Below are 23,599 nucleotides of genomic sequence, written 5' to 3'. Positions count from 1 at the left end.
TAAATCATAACTTGAAAACTGGCATCAAATTATTCAGTACTGGTTTTTATGACTGTTTCATCTCATTTATTTTATCAGTCTTGCCTCTATTGCATGTGGAGGCAGGTTTTTGGCTCTACCTTTTGCTTACCAGACACCTAATTAGAAGTTCCCATTGAATTACTTTTCCTGGGATTTGCGGTTTCAAAGTGCTTAAAATGTTTAAAATTCTTCTAAACTTGGAGCAGTCAGTAGAAAACTGTTAAAAATTGAAGACAATTTTCTTCAGAAGAATACAATTTGGGTAGTGTGGGCTTACACAGTGAAATGCACTTAAGAAGACCCTTAGCTTTTATGCAGATAAAGCTGTCCAGTGTGGTTCACCTCATGACATTTACCTTTTTTTTTTTTTTTTAAACTTCTGTCATGAGTTTCTGTTCCATATCTAAAGGTAATTAATGATTTTTGTGGGAAATATTTTTCCAGATAACTCTTGCTGTATCTTTAGCAGTGTCCTTGAACTTGTCAAATTCAGGATTTCCAGAACTGGCTGGAAAGAAACAGTAATGCAAATTGCAGAGTATGTGAGCTCTCAGTTTTAAGCATCCTTGATAATCAGGCCGTACATGGGCAAGTTATTCTTTAAAATGAAATATACCCTTCAGAAAATTTCAAGATTCTTTTACAGAATAGAGTTCATATGAATATTTTTGTACTAATTTCTCAGTCATAGAAAAGCCTTAACATTTGAGTCATATTAAATATCACACCACTATATGAATAGTCTCTGTAAGCCCATAGAATGGCCTCAAATAATTTAATGTTAGATTCAGTGTTAAGTGAGAGTGGGAGAATATGGCAAATATTTTTTACTGTCAGATACCCCTCCCGCCTTCATGCTCCCGAGTGTGGATGGTGCTAAAATAAAAGCTAAGGAAACTCAGTCTTTTTTAGATTTCGTTTGATAGTTTGGGTAGGTTAGATAAATGGTAATTGCCTAATACAAACTGAAGCAGTGCTGTGAAAAGATTTTTATTGTCATTATTATGGGTGCAATACAATCTCAGCACAAAAATCATGGAATTAGTATTTTCTTCATAGACGAAGCAGCAGACTTAAGAGTTGCAGTGGTGATGTTTGTTTAGAGTTACTGTTCTTAGCTCCTAGCTGCAGTATTTTCAGTGGCTGGCTGTTAAAACATTTATTGGCTAAACCTGCAAAGAGGAGAGCTTTTAAGTTAATTTGCATTGTAGTTGTAGTTAGCTTCGGTGTTTGTCTTGTAAGGATAAGAGAGGGACTGTAAACAACAGTAGCCAAGCTGGAAAGCTGAACCAAGCCCAAATTTCAACATAGACTTCAACAAGACAACTTTTTCAGTTTGTTTAGTAACTCAGACAATTTAGGAAAGTACTGCAGCCTATCAGTCTGGAGGCCAGACCAGCTGATCAAAATAGTCTTCTCTGATTTTGTCATGTAGGAATCTATTTACAGCATAATCAGTTTTGTTAGCAGTTTAAGATGTCTGTCTGTGGACTTCAGAGAGACAATGAAAGTTCAGGCTTCTGTGGAGAATTGAATGACAGAAAGTAACAAGACTTTCTAAGTAGGTGCGAAAACTCAGACTGACCTTCTCTAACAGCTTAGCTCAAGGATAGAATGTAACTACTTAAGAACACAGAGATGGGCTTGATGTCCTCATACCTTGATGAAAGCCTCCTTTTGATTTCAGTGGAATGTGCCTGAAGTGCATAAGATGAAAACCCCAATAAACACTTGGACATCGTGTGATTAGAAGGGGTAGATAACTAAAAACCTATGCTAATGAACTGAGGAAGCTCATCTACCCAACAGACAAGACTGAAAACTGGTTTCCTGGAAGGCGACATGGAACCATAGGATAAGATGCTTAGTGTACTATCAAATAAAATGTGGGATATGCTTTTGGCATTTGATTTTTCTACTCTCAGATAATTTCTGCTTCAGAGCAAGGCTAATTTCTGAGCTTGAAAAGTTTACATGGCCTGTCATGGCACAGACAGGATTTTACAGAGGCATTATATTTTCCTAAAGCTATTCAGGCAAAAAGGATATACATAAGGAAAATTAAGTAGTAAAAGTTCGTGCAGATATACCGCTGGCTGTAGAAATAATGATATGGCAGTAGTAGTAAACTGTGTTCCTGAGCAGATCTGAAAGCACAGATTTTCTTCCATTATCTGGTCTGCTGGAAATAAGGAGATAACAGCAAAAAAAGGAATGCTGGAGAATCTTGGGTTCTAATTTTTCTGGATGAGTCACCTGCCCCAGGAAGTTACCGGGTTCTTTCAACTTTTGTGGCCTTCACAAACATGTCAGCAAACTCCAGCAAATATTCAGTATGCTGTTGACTATGTCTGGATACTTTGGATATAGGGATTTCTGCCACTTCCCCTTAATTTATGAGAAACAGATTTCTTTGTAGAATAAAAGCTTGACTTCATAAAACACATTAAAAATGTTTAAGATCTGAAGGTGGTGGTTAATTATGTTGCTGAAATGAGACCTAATTCGGCTAATATTTGACTAATTTCAGTGACTTCAGTTATGGAAATTTCAGAATCAATATAAAGTAAGACAGAATGTTGAAGCTGGACATCAGTATGACACTGTCATATCAAACAGGTTGGAAAACTTGGCTTATCTGAGCAACCTGTTTTGAAGAGTTGGCTTGAACAAGAGACATGGAGTTAATGTTTAAATATCTTAAACAGAAATCAGACTCTTGATGCTAAGAGACTAAGAGAGTTTATGTGTGATACTTCCGCTGTGTTAACAAAGAGATGAATATAAAGAATAAAGCTGAATTCAAGACTTTGAGTATCAGAAGAATATGCCAGAGTTGGAAAAATTTATCCATGATTCAAACTCAAGAAAATAAAATAACTATCTTAGAGGCTGAAATCTCAGCAAGAAACCTATACATTTCTTTTTCTAGGAGATCAGTTAATACTTTCAAATGTGTTGGAGACAGATAAATGAACACTTTTCAAGAGGAATAAAAGACCTGCTGTGGTTCAAAGTGAATAGAAGGGAAAATGAGAAAGGTAATTCACCCTCACAGTCTCACCATAGCTTAGACTTCATTGCTGAACAAAAGGGAATTTGGATGAGCAAGCCCGTGTGGACTTGGTATTGTCATCTAAAGGTCCTTAGAACACAGCTGTGAACTTGAAGTCAGGGTTTGGAAAATTAATCCTAAAAACTTCTATTATCTTGGACCCAGTATTGATAAGAACTATTTTGACTGTAGACAGTGTTTGTTTATCTTACTGGAAAATCTTTGCATCCTGCATTATAACCTACAAGTACAATATTGATATAATTGATAAACATATTTAACCCCTAGTACAAATTGGATTTTAAGCTGTATATGAATGAACACATTTTAAGAACTTTCATTTTTATGGGGTTGTTGAGCCAGGTCCAAAATAATAACTTTGAATGAAAAATCATTGTTTTGGTTTTTTTTTTTTTGTTTTTTTCTGCTCCCTAGAGATTTTGAAAACATCCTAAAAAAGCACAGCAAAGAGTTTAAATAAGAAAAATATTTTTATTTTCTTGAACAACTTTGAACAACGGGTGAGAAAATAGGTCACACAAGATATTCTCAAACTGCTACCTTACCTCTCAGCAAGCTAATGCTTGATACTACTCATTCACTTAGAGGCCTGCAGCTTTTTAGTAAGATTAAAGATTTGCAGTAAACTTTTTTTTTTTAACTGTACATCCACAATTACTAAGCTTTTTTCCTGATTGTAGCTAGAGGGATGGAGTTAAATGAGTCTGCTCTTTCAAAATCGGTTTGGATGGTATTTTTACTTATTTTTCCCTTTTTGACAAAAACATTATCTTTACTAATGCTTCAGAAGTTCTGGTTTCCATGTTGTCTGTTTGTTTTCATGTTATGCTATCCTGGCATCTAAGTACAGATTTTTTTTTAAAAGGCCCATGTGTAACTGTCATAGTGTATCTAAGACAAGTTCCTTTACTTTTTTTTTTTTTTTAAATATGCACACTATTTCTAGAGAAAATTTATTATTTATTCTAAAAAGACCTGATGTGACAAACACAATTATACAAGTTCGGATAAGGAACAGACTAAGAGCCAATGAAATCTTAAGAAAGAAACTTCTTATTTGCATGCTTTAGCATGAAATTGTTGCATTACCAAAATGTTTTCCATAGCTGTTAAAATACTTCATTCTTTCTTTCTGTCTTTCCACTGAAGACCACAAACAGTTTACCAAAAGTTAAACCCAGGGCCATTGCTTTATATCCAGCAATTGTAATTTCTGCATGGAGATGCATGAGTAAGTTTAAACAGATAAGTCTGGATTTATTGAGAAAGACCACACTGTGACTCAGTCACAGCCAGCAGGAGAACACATGAGTCCTGACTATTAATCACATTTCATCTATTAGACTGTATACTTTGTGCCATGTTCCAATGCTGTCAACAAATACGCTAGCACAGTAGTGCTGTGTTTCAATTTTGAGTGGCATAGTACCAACCTCTGCTCCAGTCTGAAACAGTAGTTCTCATGACTGTGGGAGTCCCATGTCAGTCTTAATCTGCACCTGGGTCTGACTCATTTCAGCACACCTGCAGTTCATTTGTCACCATCCCTGTGGTCCTGTGTGGCATATCAGGCCAACATACTGTCGTGCTGATGAGAGGAATGAGTTTCCGTACTCCTATCAATCACTCTTGTGGTTTTGACCTCTCACATCTTGCTAAACAGGTGACCTGCTAAGCAGGCTCAAGACTGGCCATGGCTAATACGCAGCTGTTTTTTACACATAAGGCCAAGATAACAAATCAGACTAGACCATAGACAAACACTGATGAGGCAGGTTTAAAGGAGTGATTCTTCCTGACATTAAACAATTATTTTTTGACAGTGACAGAGGTGTTGGTTGGCGTGGCAAGACTTATATTTAGTGTATAGCAGTTCTGAAGTACGACTGGGCAACTTGAACCATGCAGTCTATTTTTTAACTGTCAGTGATTATGTACAAATCTTTCCATTTTATATTTTCTTTGCAAAGCAAATGTAAGATGCGTGAGCCAGCAGATAATGAAGCACACAGTGCTGTTTCAAATCTTTGCTTTTGTAACACAAACAAAAACACGGAAAAATAGACACAAGTGTTCTCTGTTGCCTGAGGCTTTGCCTGTCATTCTAACACAATAGTGACATGGTGAATGCATCAAAAGTGCAAATCAGTCAATTGTGCCGTATTTATCTATTTCTGTTTCAGAACTGAAACACAAACGGCAGTGAAATCTTACTATAAATTAAGTAGACTTTTGGGAAAGGCAGAGCTATGGCAAAAACTCCAATGGCAAAAGCCTTGTTTAAGCTCAAGGAAAAAGAAAAGATATCTTCTTTCAAGTATGACTTTTCACAGCTGATAGGGTTGTAACTTGTAAAAGGCCTCTACCGTTACTCTGTTAATATGTTCCCCTCATTAGGGTTCTTGTGAGGATAAAGCATGCTAAAATGATTGCTTTTTTGTTCAAATGGCTAGAGGTTGTTTTTTCCTCACATCAGGGGTTGTAGCAGGCTTGAGAAAGCAACAGGTGGAGAAAAAGCTGATGGAAGCATCATCCTGATTTGTGAATTAACCATTTTCAGTGTACAGATAGAAGGCTAACGAGACATACAAGTGCTGCTTAAGTCTGATCTTAAGTAGGCCCAGAATGAATGTATTCCCAGCAGGAGATAGCAGCTGTGATGCTCTGGTAACGCAATCTTCTCAGGAATGTCTTTATATGTTTCTAAGTGGATTGAGTTGGGGAAAGTCTGGCTATACAAATGAATTAGGTGATGACTAAGATCTACAACATACAGTAAAATAAAACTACAGCTGGTTCTTGCCTTGCTAAATTGAGTGGCAGAGGCAAGGAAAATCCTTCCTTGAATAGCCCTTCTCTCACAATTTTTAGAAATGCCATATAGCACAGTCCAGACTGCCTAATATCTCATATTCAGAGAAAAGTGCCAAAAATTTCATAACAGGCAAGTGGGTTTTTGTAAAGTTGCACGAAGGGGATAATCTGCCAGTGAGAGTTGAGGCTTGTGAATGTCTTTTCAAAAACTAAATGTCAAATCAGTGGGCTCTTTTCATAAATACATATTAATTGTTTTAGGTAATTTCACTGGTGAAATAATTAGACTGTTATTCATGAGATTCTTTGAAAAGGTGCCTTTAAATGCCACAGGAATTGAGTGAAAAAATCCAAACTACAACCTAAAGTTACTGTCTGTAGGGCCTGTTTCCTTTTTCTCTATTGGGTTAAGGTTTCTCTACAGGTAGCAGAGTGGCATTCAAGACTAGAATTGGTCTATTAGGGCTTTTCATTGTCAAAGTACTTCAAATCCCATATCTAATAAAAGGAAAAGACTGAAAGCAATAAGAAAGAAACAAGAAGATGTTAAGAGAGAAAAAGAAATGGTTATTTCAAACATAGTTAATGTTGGTTAGGGTTGCATCAAGAGCATTATGATTCTATAGTCTCTAGTTGAGAACAGTGAGATCCGATTACTCTCTACTGTCCTACTGCAGTGGTTTCAGCACTAACTTTGTTAGTTCCAAAATAGCAGAATTGAACATCAATAGGTGGGAATTCATAAATTAAAGTGGACATTAATGTTTATGGATAGTTAAAAATGCTATCTGAATCTTGATGACACTTTCTAGTAATTTGTTTTGTGTGGGTTTAGATTATGAATTAAGATCATTGCTGCCCTGCATAAAAACAAAGAGTATTAATGGACCATTGCACCAGAAGAAAGGGCTTTTTCAGTCCAAATGTTTGTGTACTGTAGAATGCAAATTATTTCTTGGTCCAATAAACAGTAGCATATTACCTACCTTGTCTGCTGCAGCCACTCTTGACAGTTCAAGTTATTTAAATTAAATCAAACTGACTCAGTAACGAACTCTGTGATAGGGAACATTTAAAAGTCCCTAAACTGGCTTTTAATTTTAAAAGCAATAACATTTGAATGTCATAAATCACCGCTCTTCTGATTTCCCCTGCCCCTGCAACAGAGATTTGATGCAGAGCTCATATTAATCCAGTTCCTTGACATGAGGAGGGGTATAAGGATATTCCTGGCATATTTCTTCTAGGGCCTGAAATAGACCCTTCAGTTAAGTTAGCACTGCTGTATACAGTATGGTGAAGTAAAGTAGGTTGGTAGCAAGTTTGTCTGATCTTAGATTATAAATTGCATCAACTTGGTGATGATATGGGAGGCAGCTCAATTGTTCTCAGAAAGTGGTGATGGTGCCACCGCAGTTACCCTTCCTTTATTAATCATAAATATCAGAGATAGACATTCTGATCATGCAGCAGCTCCTACAGCAGCATCACCCTCCTGGCAGCTTTGCAGCATTGTCCCAGTCCGACATGCCTTCATGTCCCACAATCAACCTGCTGCTGAAGAACAGTTTGAGAATCCGTGTTGAATTGCCTAATGTTAGATGATATGTGTCATCTATCCTTGCCATGAGCTCAATAAACGAGTGAAGTGAAGGATAGCAAATGGATTTGTTTTGTGCAGTAAATCAAACATAAAAATTTCAGCCCCTTGAGTGTTTATTAAATTATGGTGGTGTAATGTATGCTCATTCAGCAATGTGTATTATTTTATCATAAACGCACTTTACCGAAGTTCATCACATAGTGACCCTTCTCCAGAATTATGTTCTGAATTAATTGGGTTGTCACAGAGCCAATGGCATCTGTAAATGTCATACATCAGATAGTCTTTTCTTTTTTTTAATATAGACTACAAAACAAACTTTTAAATGTGTTTTTGCTCTGTATTTGCAGATTTATTTAAGAGATTTTCAGTATTAAAAAAAACACATGTTCAGATTTTTCCCAAATTATTTTATGTTTGTATTTCTTCCCCACAGAGTTAAAATAAATGCTTTGCAATAATTTAATTTCTAGTTAGCTACTCTGTAGCAGTGATGGCATATCGGGGATAGACAGCTGTTGAACACTGACCTGATCTTATACAACAAAATGTGTTTCAGATCAAGAGCTCTTATCTCTACAGACAGTGATCAACTGAGCCTGGCAATATCCTTAAAACAGGTGTAGAGTTGTTATGTAGATGCATATTTATTCTTTTTGTATAGTTTGATTTGTATAGTTGCCCACTCAGTCAAAGCTGGGTTCTGGTATCCAAGAGCACTGGCTACCAACTTTTTTTTCCCAAAGCCTGCACATTCACTGCCTCTGAAAATAAATTCCTGTGTCTTGTAAAATGGTATGTATGATTAAGTTATCCACTGAATTGATTTGAGGGTTGGTGTGAGAGCAAGAAAGTCTCAATATTAATCCCACTTCTGGTACAGATTTATTCTAAGTACAAGACTTCAATCTCTGTCTATATTCATTCCATCTGTAAAAATAGACTAATATTTCAAAGAGGTGTAATGATTCCTATTGTGCTTTGGATCTGACCCCTGATGCAGGGAAAGTGCTTTGAAAATGGATTGTACTTAATGTTGGTAGTAGAACTACTGAGAAGCTGTGAGTTTTGTTACTGGATTTTTCTTTTTTAAATTAGAATTAGTTTTGATTCAAATCACAAACTTATCAGGCCTTGCATCTGCTTCTATGCCTGCACTGGCTTTACATATTTTTTTTCTGGTTGTGCTAATAATAGCAGCGCTGAAGTTGATTTCCTTGCAACTGTGCAGGGCTACCAGGGTCTGCCAGATACACTTTCCTAAGGACCAGGAACTTTGAGCTTCTGAATAATTCCCCAGAATTTCGTGGAAATTTATGGAATCTAATTTAACTGACTACTGAAATTATTTCCTACTGAAATCAAATTCCCACTGAGAACTTTTCAGAATCTACCCTATAACTACTGTCATTAAGTCCTGCTGTATGTGCTCATTCATGAAATAATTGCTTTGAAGATGTTTAACTTTGCTATCTGTATTCAGATTTTTACAATACTTTGTTTCAGGCATTCCTACAGGTGTGGACAATTTACACATTTTTCTTCTGATATGTGGACTTCGAAGAATCAAAGATCCTCTGTATTTAGTAGATGTATTTTCGGGTAGGTGCCTGCTCTTTGAATATCCTTATGTTGTCCCTGGATGCGTTTCATTTAGATGCATTTCTTTTTGTGTTTATAAGTTTGATATAAGATATTTTATTCATTGCAAAAAACCTTCATATTATATTTTAAAAAAGAAGTGCTCATGTAGCTATTGATCTGTTCAACACGTTATTTCTGTACTGTGTCTTCCTGCCTGCTGGGAATAACAGAGCACTAAAATCAAAGCAATATTCAGTGCTTTTACTTGTTGGCAAAACTATTTTGCTGCTGCACAGAATATTAATGGAAGACGAAAGAAGAGTTCACCTACCTTAAAATAAGATTTTAATCATATTGCCCTGTGGCTGGTGCAATTGTCTGCATGTGTGCTAAGGTATACCATTAAAGTTGCAAGCAAATATTACCCATCCTTACAGCTCAGTACTGTAAGCTAGGCTGTTTTTCTCATAGTTATGTGGGTGACTGTTTTGCCAGGTTTTGAACTTGTGGCTGTAGAAGGTTCAGATATTCCAAGTTGGAAATTTAGCTTCAGCTATGCCATTTATTTTTTTATGTACACCTTCACCACCTGTTGATGGTTAATCATAAATGTAGTTTATTAAAAGCAAGTAACTGATTTTGTGGTAGGTGTCTGTTCTGGTATTTGAGGAATGGCAAATTTCTCTTGCACACATTATAATGTAAGTATTAATTGTAATGGTTGCAGTTGTTTCCTCATGTTCCTTCACACAGAAGGAAAAATGCAAATCATTTTGGCTTGGTGGCTAGAGTCACTGCATTCTATAAAGCCTTGTTCTCTTAAGATGATTGAAAATTAATATCTGAGCTTAGTTAAATAACCCTTGAATCATAAGAGACTGAATGAGGCAGAAATGCTAAAGACTAACTTTCAAATATGCTGATCATGTGAATTCTGAGTATTCAGTCATTTAAGTGATATTACAATATTTGCCTAATGCTATCTATCTGCTTTATTCATGCAGCTATTTATACTGATTTCAGAGGAAGAAGATTATTTTGTGTACTTTCTAAATATTAATATTTAAAATGGATAATTGTGATTAGTAAAAAAGATATTCTCTTCTGTTTCAGACTGGCACAGAAAGGAACCCAGTGTCCATCTGGGCATAATTGGACCTGCAGTAAGTAGTTATTGTAATTATTATTTTATTAGTATGTTTCTTACATATGAGTAAATAGAAGTATTTAGTGAGATATTACCATAATTCTTTCGAACTGGAACCTGAGTCAGAGGACTTCTAACTTTTATAAAGATAACAGGGTACAAACCTAATAGTTACAAAGGCTGCTCTCAACAGGTCTGAACTGTGGAAGGGGAACAGATACTGGTGTTATGTTCTCCAGAGTTCAGGGCTCTGCTGTCAGCCGAGGGGCTGCAGTCAGCATTTTTTGGTACCTCGCAGAGCTTACGGTTCTGGTGCTGTCTCTCCATTATATGCACTGCATAGGCTTCAGACTCCAACCTTTATTTCTCTCTTGCGCTGCATGTGATTTGACTCACTGAGTACAAAGAATATTCACTTAGCATAATTTGTGTGCCAAAAAGGAAAGCAGCTAAGAGGGGTTTCTAAGAGGCTATGCACTGAGGTAGCCCAATTCTATTCACTTAAGTGTTTTTTTTTTTTATGCAAACTGTCATCAGTAGAGCTGAAAGAGTTTACAGCAACTGAAAATTTGTTTTACAGATGCTGAATTTTCTTGTTCTGAGGGCTTGGGCTAGTTTTGTAAAAGACACATTTGGAGTGCTTACTTTTGTATCTAGTTCATGCATAGCACTTGGTAATGCTATTCATTGATTATGGTCTCCTAGAGCAAAACATTTAGCGTTACATTTGACTACAGAACCAACTTTTGAAGATAAAAAGTGTCAACATATTTGGAATTTTAAATCAGATTCTTTATACCTGTTAGATAGTATGAAGTTTGTTAAGAAAATCAGAAAGCACTAAAAATACTTGCAAAAGCAGTATCAGAAATGGCTATTTCAACAAGTAATTTTTAAGCAAGCCTATCAGATATTTTGAAAGGCAACTGTTACCATCTAAAAATATTTTTAGCAAGTATTGTTAATGAGAATTTTTAATACTGTGGAAGTGATATCACATCATTATTCCCATTCTTACATCTTTTGTTCATGTGGAGGTATGTGTCTTTGTTGCATTCCATTTAAGTTAGCGCGAGAGAGAGGGGAGATAACTCTCAGAGCCACCTAAGTGCTCCTCCCAGTTCTGTGCAGAATGAGGTTCATTTATGCAGCTTCTCACAGCCCTGGAGAGAGGTGCTTTTACTTCTACTATGTTGCCTATGTCAATGAAGAATACTTTAAACTGGAAAAAAATACTTGCAGGTCTTTAGCAAGAAATTAATTGTGCTGCATGTGTATCTATAGCAGCAGAAGTCTTGAAAAAGCAGCCTGTATCCTTGATCTAAACAGTGGAAAAGTTAAGGCTAGGTGGCTATATCATTTCAAAAAGAAACAAAGCCTTGCTGATGCTAAAGGGATATTAAAAGCTTCACTGTCTTATCTGTGAAATCTGTTCGTGGCTCCCTTGTCAGTCTCATATCTGGTTCAGCATCATGTGAACCTGAAAATTTGCAGGCAATCTAATATATGAGAAAATACACAAAATCTGAATGGGCAAATAGGAATTATTTTTTCCTGTTTTCTCATTTAGCTGTATTTCTTGCAAATTTCAGGGCAAAGCATTTTATTTTTAAAAAGCCATTTTTACATTTTCATTTTTATCTGCGTTTTTTTCCACGCTAATACCCAAAATTATTTGAAAGTGAACTGGTGTGGAAGGTAAATTTAGAGCAGGTACATTGAAGTTGTGCTTTAGAATCAAGAGATGCACTTGCTGCCTCCAGTATGGATTTTAGACATTTTTGGTTCTCTTTTACGTTTGCTTTAATTGTGCATGAGCTAATGTCATTACAGTAAGTTACCAGAAATAACCCTATGGCAGTGCATAGAGGGGATCAAGAACTGAACCTCCTTAAACATTTAAAAATATATTTCTCCCATAGTATTAAATTATTGTTAAAGGAGGGCCAATCAGAGAATTATTTTGTGTGCAGAAATATATCTCATGTGCATTCCATGTGTTTGGCTCTACTGGTATTTAGCTCTACTTTTCTTACATTTCTTCTCAAACCACAAGATCTTAAGAGAATCAGTGACTCTTCCTGTGAAGCAAGTCATATTTATTATGAATATTAAAAAATTACATTAATGTTAAGAATAAAAAGAATAAGGCCCACATGCTGTTTTCTGTTTTGCTTGCATTAGATTATTGGCCTTTTCCTGCATTTGCCAGGCATAATTGTCTCGGGATTAGGTCCTGTCTAATGCAAAACTTTTAGCATTTATCTCCTCCTCCAATTTCCCCTTATCCATTTCTGTTTTAAATAAGGAAGTAATTTGAAACAATAGCTAATTTGCAACAAGTCTACATCCCAAGAATAGAAGCTTCTAAAACTATTTAAAAGTTAAAACCACAGAACTTGTGTTTAGCTGCTGGGTAACCCCTTGAAGGCCACTTTGTATGCTCTGTGTAATTCTTAAGCATTCTTGTAGACAGTACAGAATATTGCCATGTTTATAATGATGCTCTTTTTCAAAGACAGCTATTTTTCAGCTGTCCAATTTCTTTCTGTGCCTACTGAGATAGTTTTAGTTGAGTATCTGCCTCCAGAGATGGAAGGACCTATCAGGTCGTGTAGCCCACCTCCTTATAATATATGACTGCTACCTACTGTATGTTTTCTGGGCTAGTTTTAAAATGAAACAACTAATGGCACTTTCACCACTTCTTGGAAGAATATTCCACATGCAAGCATATATCAGTGTTGGAAAGTTGTTCTTATATACAGTCTTTATTTTTTTTCTTAATTTCGCCAGTTCTCTGGCGTACACCCCACAATCCTCTGCTATGCTAAAGTAATTCCTCACTGACCATCCTGACAGCATTTCAGTAACTTGGACTCTATCCTAGCTGCTTTTTCTTAGCTGCCTTGTCAGTGTTTATAAACTTGGGGGGTTGGTACTTCCTTTGTATGTAAAAATATCCTGCAACTAGCTTGGCAAATAATAGACCCTTAAGCTCACTTCCACAAGTAGTCAATGCAACAAATACATTTTTCATATATATCTGAGCTTTCATAGAATATCTACAGTTTAAATTTGCTTATTCATAAAGATGTAGCTCAAAGGTAGTGATTTCTTCCTTTCTGTAGAACTACTGACGCATGAGTTCTGTTTCTGGCTGTCACTGATTTGTTCTGGTATCCTTGGGAGCATTATCAAATAGTGATTTGCATATTTCTGCTGGTGAATGTGGTAACAGTAGCTCTGTATCTACATATGTATGAATTTACACACATACACACGTGCACACACATGCACACAGATATATATATATGTATGAAGGTTAAATCTATTTAGTAGGTTCTACTTACAGATTTTTAGAATTCTGATAAGACCTCAGGCATGCAAATGATTGGGATGTATAGAAAATTAATATTTTCTTAGAGAGAGTCTAGTGCCTCCTTAATAGAAATATGGAAATCCTTGATAATGTAAGTCACAGATTTTTGAAAACGTATAGACAAAATTAAAATTGGAAGGGATTTGGTCTGGTTCAATCTGAAATCAAAAAACAAATATCGCAGGTCTTTTTTTACCAAAAAATTGTTTCATGTCAAGAGGGATGTTTCATTTGGTGCATAACAGAATAGTTAACTTTTGTTCATATGTAATAAAAGCCAAAGAAACGAAGAGTTTGGACAACAGCATTGCTCACAGTGTCACTTTTCTTTTAGTTAGGAAACCAGAATGCAGGGTCATCAGCCAGGTTGTAAAAGGCTGGATTCAATTCCATTTTCTGCCTTATTCAGAGCATAATCTCTTGATTCTTAGAAAATTCATTTTCTTCGCTGTTGTGTTGTTCACATAATATTTAAGCAGTCTATATTCTGCTCCAGAATATCCCACAGCACAATAATTAGGAAACTCAGATAGGAGACAATGATAACATTTAAAATTCCTTAGCCTAAAGAGGAATATGAAATTCTGCCAGCTACATCCTAAATAAGTATCCTATTCACTGAGATATTTTTTAAAAGGAAAGAACTTCTTCCACTGTTAAGCTTGACAACTCTTCTAACCCTTTGTTTCCTTGGTTTCAAGAAAAACTCTCTTCAAATGAAACTTTTGTTAGATATATTGAAATTAACCATTTCAATATTTTAAAAATGGGTTGTCAATTTTTGTTTCAGACTTAAAGTTTTACTAATTTAGATCCAATTTGCCAAATTGTTTCAGCTGAATTAAAACTATATTTTTGGCTTGTTGTTAGTTATCTCAGGTTGACGTAGTAGTGCTGCATTACATCAGAAGGCATTACATTTTCTGAAGTATGGAAAAGATTATGTAAAATGGTCTTGCCGAGCCTGCTCAACAATTGAACAGATAGATAAAAATTGTAATGTGGGGTCACCTGCTGCTGTGAATAAAGCTTGATTCCTTTCAAAGCGATACTGTCAAAACCTTGCAAACCACAGATAACCAAGCAATCTCTCCCTATCCATATTGAATACGTTTGTGGACATAGCTTTTGACTATGTAGTATTCAGGCAGTTTTCTGACAGAATTTTTTCTACAAACCTTAGATGGCCACAGTAGTCCCCAAATCGTAATGAAGATGTTTCTGTACCATTTCTTCAGTTTGAGTTCACAGCAATTTTAGCATAGTGTGTTTACAGAAGGTCCCCTAGATTTTGATCCCTGTAGGCCCTGTGCTTAACAGGAGTTGCTATGCACCCACTGCGTTTTCCATGTGTCATCTCGTCTGTTTTGATAGAAACTGTTCATACCATGCAAGCTGCCTGTCTCTGATCTCTGATGAAACGTGTAGCTCTGTAAAGGCTTTCTCTGTGTTAAAGAACTATGTGCAGAGGATTGTTTAACAGAAAACAATAGATAACTTATGAGCCATATTTCCTGGTACATTGATAGGTAGCAAAATAAAATATGGCAGGAAATCACCTCTACCTATAGAAGGAACTGGACCATCGAGATACTTTGGGTTGAAATAAGCCTGTCTTTTCCACAGGTTTTTCTGAGACTGTGCTAAGTTCCTAGGTGTCCTGCCATCGTCAGTTGGCTTAGGAAGCGTTCACATCTTTGAAGTGCATTTCCAACTTACTGAACAGCTTATATTGTATCTAATTTTCTGTTATACTGAGGCTGTGGTTCGATAACTGTGCCCCCTCAAGTTCCTAAATGTGGCTCTTGGGGATCACTGTTGCTTCTGCAAGTATTGCTACACCCATCCTGAAAGTAATATTTTAACTGAATTTTCATATTCAGGCCGGACTTCTTGGAATAGCTACCAACAGAAGAATACAGCTTAAAGGACTGTTCTGTTTATGAGACAGATGGCAATTTCTTGGCCTCCACAGGCATAGATAGGATAGAAATTAATATCTTACAAATTGTATGAGTCGCAGGCTGTACTTCTTTTTTTCATCCTTCTAAAGGTAGAAGAGCAAAAGCCCATATCGCACTGCTTATTAAGTCACTTGCGTGTACTCCATTGATTTTAATGGAAACAGAGTCTAGTTCCTCATGAGAGGAACTTGGCATGAAAATAGAACTTTGGGGAGAAAGCTGAAAAGGTGTTTATGTAGAAGTAGCAATCATGAAGTTCAATATAAAATATCCAAGGAATCTGTGAATTGGCATCTGGTTAGAGTATAGGACGCTATCATACTCTGTTGCCAGGATTAGGTAGTGCTTCAGGAAGGGGCACCTGTTTTCTCCCACACTGTTACTGAAAATACTTTCTAAAGCAGTTATGTGAGCCTTTTATTTTTTAGATGCAGTAGGAATTCATTCCAGAGCGCAAGAGTGATTTGCTTGAATCTTTTGATTTATGAAGCGCTAGGTTTCAGGACATAATTATTCTTTTGTTCAAAGTACACAGTCATAGCTATAAAATCACTTCGGACTTTTTTCTAGAAGTTTTCTAAATGGTTTTGTTACTGTTTTCTGTTCTGTATTTTGTAACAAAGAAATAGCACATTAGCATGCATTAAAAAAATAAGCCATGCTGTTCACAGTGCTTTCAATTGCTGTGTGCTGTGTAGCCTGTCATAAATTAATCTAATATATTCAGTTTGCCTTAATAAAAACAAGTCCAGTGCTATTCTTCATGTCTAGTTAAGGCTTTCCAAATTCTGTATATTTCTTTTAAACGTGTTAAATGAGAATAACAGACTTAGTTAAGCTTTGTAAATAAACCTGCTGGAGTTAATTGCCCATCTTAATTTTTTAATAATTCTAGCTTATTTTGTATAAGTTTGTGTTTATTAATTTTCAAGCAAATTGCATAATGTGCATTAAAAAAAATCTATTTGACTTTATCAGTTTACATGCAGATTGCTTCCTGTGTTAACAAAAGCCTGAAAAGTCCCTTTCCTTCCTCATGCTGATTACTCCATAAATAAAGGAACAATTACTTGGCGCATAAGTGCATTGTTTCTCACTTAGACAGTAAGTTGTCAAATCAGTCATTTGAATCAGGTAGCATTTAGCAGAGTCATCGGAAACCAATCCTTCATTCATTTTAAGTAGATCTATAATAACTAGAACCTACTGCCAGAGAGGTGTCAGAGGAGAAGAAACGGAACCTCCCTTTTGAGGATAGCCCAAAGCTATCCTGAATTAAGAGTAGCCACGGAAAGATTTATGAGTGGAGCAGTCAATTTGCATGTGCTATCCTGAGCGCTAACATCCCTAGTGAGGCATCTGTTCTAAGGGTCAATCACTCACAAGAGCACTCATTTCAAGAATCAAAAGTTACTCTACTGAATTACCTACCTCTCATGTGATTTTTAAAGCTCAGCGTATTCATGCATTTAAGTATTTTAGGAAAAATGTGCCAAAAATTGATATGTATTTGTTTGTCTCTTCTGGATATTTCAAATGTATGCTGTAGTACCAAAGTAGCGCCATATACCCATGTATGTATTTCTTTCTAGGTTGATCCACTTTTTACAAGTGAAGTTGAAGAAAAAGTTAAAAGGTAAGAAGTTAATTTTATGCCTTTTATCCACTTCAAAAGAAAGCGATGGCCTGGTTGACTTTTTAGATTATGTGCATAAACACTCATTTGTATACACAATGAACATAGATGCACTACTCTCTGTATGACTAACGAATGTGTTCTGATAAGTTGGCACGTAATGTTCTCAGACCAGATAGTTTATACATTTTAAATTTTAGGATAACCAGTAGATCTCTCCATGTTTTGTGTTCAATCACATCTGATTTAGAATTAGGTATAATTCATACTTACTATTTTGGGCCTTTTCATTCTTTCTTTTACTTTGACTTCTGCAAGATTTTCCATGCTATTGGTGAGTGAATGAGTAGGTGGACAAGATAATCCTGAGTAGCTTTCTTCTGTCTCTAGTTTATGCATTTCCTAATTGAAGGGTATAAATTTTAGAGAACGGAGTTGTTGGATTTTTTTGTCTGAAGTTGATAGAATTGCCTCACTGGAGCAGAACAACGTTCTTATCTCTGATTGTTAATATCGGTTATATGCCTCAGAGTTAAAAATCTGCATAAAGTATGTGTTTTGCAATTCCATTTTCAGAGAGAGAATATTTTTCTTGGTTCCTTTCAGGTTATTAATGGAAAACGTCTCCTATAATCATGCATTGATACTGCAGTTGATACAGTTATTTATGTCTACCTAAGCTAAGTGTTACATTCTGTAGAGTCAGAAGAGCAACATTTAGCAAGGTCTAGCAAGGTCTAGTTGACAGGGAGCTGGTTTTAGGGTCAGATGCACTTGTGCTCACATCTGGCTTAATGACCTTATGGAGAGGATGGAGCGGCAGGAGCAGGCTCATCAGCTGGAGGAGATTTTGGCTTCTTGAAACCCATCACCAATCTGAAAGAGCTCAGCCACTTCATCTGAGACTGAACACCTTCTTACCCCATTTTTCCATCCTGTGTCCTTGATTAATCAAGCTCAGTCAAATCTGAGGAAGATGACAATAATAGGAATGTAACCATTCAGAAAGAGACAGCAGGAGTGCTTATACTAAAAGAGGAAGCAGGAGAGAGCTTTCAGAACCACGGTCCATCCCAAAGCAACAGCTTCTGAAAAGTCAGCATCTGCTGCAGTTGACCGTTCTGATGATCCTGCTTCTTCCCCTCGATACTCCATACTGCACATACTATCCTTATGTATTTAAACTGGGTGTTTCTCATAAACCGCTGCATGCATCCTCCCTCACTGCATAAATTCTTAAGGGACAGTTGCATCCCTGTCTGTTGAACTGAGTTCCTTCATTTATGAGCCTGGCAGTGGTTGACTACCATGTATGAGACCGGTATGAAGTGATTGACTATAAAGCTCCAGGACACCAAAATGGCAGAGAGTGAGATATGCCTGTATTAAGTTTGTAACCACGTTCACAGACAGAAAGCTAAGAAAAATGTGGTAAAGTGGCTTCCCCATGGGCGAATGATTGTTAACATCAGAACCCTGTCTGAAGTGTTCTGGCCATCTTCCATCATCACGCTAAGTTTTAGGGAGTAAAATTCTTAGAGCTCGTATTAGCAAGTGTCCTAATTGTGTATGCTTTATTTCTAGGGCACCTGGAGTACATTTATTACAGGAGATGTCACAAGATGATCTTCATGCTGCTATGAAAAGGTGCTTTGCTGTGGTGAACAGCTCCATTTCAGAGGGAATGTCTGCTGCAATTCTGGAGGTAATTGCATCTTTGCAATGAGGGTGTTCAGTGAGGTTACAGTGAATCTGAAATAACCTTTTATCAGTGGAAACACATATCAACATTTTATGTCCACATTTCAAAGCTGGTGAAAACTAAACTATTTCTTTTCGCAAGTGTTAGTAATTAAGTTTTTTTTTCCCCCCTTAACTGACAGATTTTTATGTTTTTTTCTAGTTATTTTAAAGGACATAATGTAATTGTTTTCAGTCCTGCTAACTTAATATTACAGACCTGAGATATGAGAATTATTCTGATTTATTAGGACTGCCAGTATTCTTGATTCTACATCTAGTTCCTTGTAGTGTTGCTAGAATAGACTTCCATTTATTTTTACAACCTTTCACAAAGCAATCTAAGAGCTGTATTTGGTTATTTAATTCTGAAATGATGAATGAATGAATGACATGCTTAGTTAATTTTTTTGCCATCGATTCTGAAAATTAATAACCAGGTTTATTTCATACCTGTCTGAGCAGGGCCCTGCTTAGTATCAAATGCTCTCTAGGAAAGAAATAAATGTACTTAATGTAGAAGTTCTTTCTTTGGGTAGCGGCCTTCTACTATTCTGTTTTTTTTGTGGCTGCTGAATGTTGGTTTATCGTTGATGACCACAGAAACTATTACATTATTTGTATTAATAATAAATCTCCCATTGCTATTTCTAATGAGTAATCACGTGTTGCATTTCCAGCACGCTTTTCAGCCGTGCTAAAAGTTCTTCGTAAGTAAGCTCACTGCTGAAAATTAGGTGATCTGAGATGGCAAATGTGCATTTCCTTTCTGAAATGCTAATTGTTCAGAGGTGGATGCAGATGCTGTTTCACAGCAACAATAGTATAGAAGCAACAATTACTACAGATTGTGACATTTCCAAAGTTATTCCTGCAGTGTGGCAGGCTAGACAAATTTTTAATGCTCAGTAGTTGTTGAGATGAAATGGAGTGTACTAACACGATACGTAGCCACAACTAAGTTAGTCACTAAGAGTAGTAAATGTTAAGTACCTGTCACTTCTTCATTGAGGAGAACTTCCCTTCAGGCCTGCTCACATAACAACAGTTGACCAAAAATCAGTCTGATGAAACTCCTGTGAGTGCTAGGGGGGTAAAGAAGGAAAAAAAAAAAAAAAAAGGTCCAAACAGAAAGGCTGTTCAGAGATAAGGCGTCTACAGTAGAAGTGCAAGTGTGCTTGGCATGGTTTAAGTCAGCAGATGAGAAAAGTGTGAGCTTTTGAGCTGTCACAACTCACAGTTTACCACTGCCCATTTCGTTTTAAACTGATACACCAGGATATGAGCAGCTAGTTGAGACACTTCCTGTATTTTCTCAAATAAGACATTTCTGCTGGCTCTGCTACGGTGCTGCCTCTCTTAAACTGCTCCATGAGTGATAGAGTTCATGTGAAGAACTCGGCATCATAAAGAGTTTTTCTGTCAAACAGTCCCACATTCAGTTCAGAACTATGAGACTATGTATCGGTGAGTGAGATAGTAGATGCTGGTTACTGCTCACCTTTTATGGTAAGTTTTATGTCACTGCACCTGTCTCTATATGGTTATGTAAGATTTATTATAGAGAGCTATAAAAAGGCTACATATTCTTGTTTGAAAATTATGATCTCCTTCAGAAAGATTCTCTTCACAGGAAGAAAAATAAGTCTATAACCATGGGCATAGCCCATTTCTTTTCACCAGCCTCTGTCCTGTATTAGCCTAGCTGAGCAGTGGAGGAAGGACAGCCTAATCTCTGAAATGATAACTCATGGCTTCGAGTTTATCATTGAAGTCAAGTAACAGTGATAAAAAGAACTGGCATACTTTCAGAAGCCTGAGCACGCTAGTTCAGGTGCATATCTGCTGCAAGCAAATGAGTTACCAATTACAGGCACACACTGCAATCTTGCATTATAGGAAGGAAGGTCTAATAAACACAGCTCAGATGTAGTGAGACAACAGTTCAGTTCCGAGTTCGGTCAGGATTTTCATGTGTGATCTTGGACAGATCAGTTGATCAGTCCTATGCCCACTGTTTTCCGTCTGAAAAATATGGATAATTTTTCACATGGCAGATGTAAGAATAAAATCTGTTGTTGATTCTGAGCTGCTCAAATATTACAGTAAAGAATGTATGGTGTCTGCTGGACCGTTAAACCCTGTAAAATTAGGAGGAAGCTCAGGCTAGATTAGAATTTCGGAGCTGCTCCTATCAACTCTGCAAGCAGAATTGGGTTGTTAGCCGTCTATTGAGAAACTATCTGAAGCTTGCCCTTTTAGTTACTCCAATCCATTTGAACGCGTCTTCTAAACTTGTAAGGATTTTGGTATTTGTATGAATATCTACTAGACGGTTGTACGGTGGGATTTGATGACAAGCTTATAAAATATCCTACTGTAAAAAATCTGTCTCTCAGGGGAAGTGTCAGTCTATTTAAGTCAAGTCCCTACCTGAGGCCGGTAGTAGGAAGGGCCATCTGCTAAGATCTTGTTAAATTAACAAGGCAGAAAACTATGTGTAAAAATCTTTTGGTCATTGACTGGAAATAACATCTTGCTTGAATTTTAAAATGGAATTCTCATCGTCTTGGCAGTTCAAAATTTAACGAAGTCATGAATCTATAAACGCTGAGCACATGCATAGCTTGCTTTTTGTATGAGATAAATATATGAGATAAACACAAGATAAATATAAAATCATATCTATTTTAAACCTGCCTTAGGGTTTGAAACAACCAGAAATCATAGCTAACTAATTATTTGTCATCTAGTACTGGTATCTCAGAAATCTTTGCTCTAACTGATCTATTTAAAGAGTAAACAAGCACTATGGTAAGCATTTAAAATGCATCTCATGAAGTCAAAATACTCAGGAGTGCTGCATGTTGCTGGCCAGTTAATGGTGAAACAGGCACTATTAGTAGAAAAATTTGTTCGTTTTCCCTGTAGTTGGAAAGCAAAAGTTTTTGACCTTAGCACCATTTCATCAGAGCATTTTCTCTACTGTAAAGAATATTCCAACTATTATAACTATTATTAGATTGTTATACCGTCACAAAACTAAAAGCCAATTAAAAAAAAAAAGTCATAGAAAACAAAAACAGCCAGTCTCTATTTTGCTGTAGTACAAATTCCAGTCTTAGCCAGCATGTGAAGTACAGGCCTTATAGTTCAGAACAGAAGCCAGAGAAACCTATAAAAATAGCAATGAAGAGGTGCAGTGGTGGAGTAAAGCTGAAGAGAGGCCAAAAAAAGGATGCAAATAGGATAGGAGGAAGAAAATGAGGGACAAGCCAAAAGACATAATAGTAAACAAAAACTGTATTTACTCTGTAAGTCCCACACTGCTGGTTAGAAATGCTTATTGCGCAACATATTTCCAAAGCTAAAATTTACAGGCTGTACCGTTCTGATATAGCTTTAAAGCACATTTGCGGTCATGATAATGTAACAAAACAGATGGCTAACTGAATAAAATGTTATTTTACCCTATTATTTGTGGAACTTAGGTCAGTAAATTATACATATTTTCAACAATGCGAAAGATTCATTTTACTGCTTAAAAATAGGCTAAGTATCTAAATTAAATTCTAAGCCACTTCATGCAGTAATTATTTACAGCACAATCCATTTGTTTAAGGCTAGCTGGTATAAAGCCAGCCCCTCATCTTATGTATTTGGCCATCTGTTGTATCTTTCAGTGGCTATAATTCATTGATACCTATGTGTTTTGGGACCGTAAAAGTTTTTTGATGTAGCGGTTATTGCCCTGCAACTCCATGAGATAGAACAAATGTCTTTCCCTTGCGAGTTCAGAAATTATGGAAAATGAAATATAAATTTAGTGGCCAACTTTAATGAGACATCAACCATGTAGCATTCATGGGCAGAAGTGAATGAACACATCTTCTGACAAAAAAAAAAAAAGGAAGGAAAAAAAAAAAAAAGAAAGCGTGCTACAGTCCAGTCTTCACTGCAATACAGCAATACTGTGCCAGCATATAAGGTACAATCTAACACACCACACCATTAGGTACAGTCTAACACACAAGTGCTATAGGGCGATCATACACATACTTGACAATTACTGTTTGTGCGCAGCCAGATGGCACAGTGTCCACTGTTCGTTGCTGCCAACGTGCTAGCGTTCAAACTCCTCTCTCTCTCTTTCTCTCGCTCTCTCTCTCTCTCTCGTGGACAGCTACTGTGTTGAGAGTGGGCAGTTCGAACAGCCAAGTCTGGGGTCAAACGTTGTGTTGTGTTTTGTGGGTTTCCTTTTTTCTTTCTTTTTTTTTTTTAATGGCACGTTCTTGAGTGGACAGTCACTTCTTGTTTGGAACATTGCCAGATCTGAAATGCTACCATGGTTTTGGTTTTTAAACGAATAGCAAATATGAAATACAAGAAGGTGAGGCCAAGGGCTGTAGGTAGGTGTCACTGAACACTGATACACTTCTCTGCTACTGTCAAGCTCTTGATTTTCAGTTTAGAAGTTCAAGTAAAATGTTTTCATTCCCCATTCACTGGACATGTTCCAAAGAGATCAAGAGCAGCTGGCACACGGAGCACAAGGGCATTTAAGCCTGTCAGTAGGAAGGTCTGAGAAGAGAGAGATGAATCAGAAAGTCTCTCTCTCAGTCCTTTAAGGTG

General features: G+C 36.6%; 1 protein-coding gene across 4 annotated transcripts in view; it reads left to right on the top strand.

Annotated features, from left to right (window-relative positions):
- The window catches only part of GLT1D1 (glycosyltransferase 1 domain containing 1), a 60,751-nt gene that overhangs the window by 24,654 nt on the left and 12,498 nt on the right, over nt 1-23,599 (top strand). For all 4 annotated transcript variants that reach the window (XM_068910689.1, XM_068910691.1, XM_068910690.1 and 1 more), the window contains 4 exons: nt 9,021-9,116; nt 10,212-10,261; nt 17,184-17,227; nt 18,812-18,932. In XM_068910689.1, coding sequence (XP_068766790.1) covers nt 9,021-9,116; nt 10,212-10,261; nt 17,184-17,227; nt 18,812-18,932 — 311 coding nt within the window. The remainder of the gene's footprint in view (nt 1-9,020; nt 9,117-10,211; nt 10,262-17,183; nt 17,228-18,811; nt 18,933-23,599) is intronic.

Source organism: Struthio camelus, chromosome 17 (genome assembly GCF_040807025.1).
Source record: "Struthio camelus isolate bStrCam1 chromosome 17, bStrCam1.hap1, whole genome shotgun sequence".
NCBI lineage: Eukaryota > Metazoa > Chordata > Aves > Struthioniformes > Struthionidae > Struthio > Struthio camelus.
The sequence above is the reverse complement of the archived record's forward strand: the minus strand, read 5'-3'. Positions and strand labels throughout refer to the sequence as shown.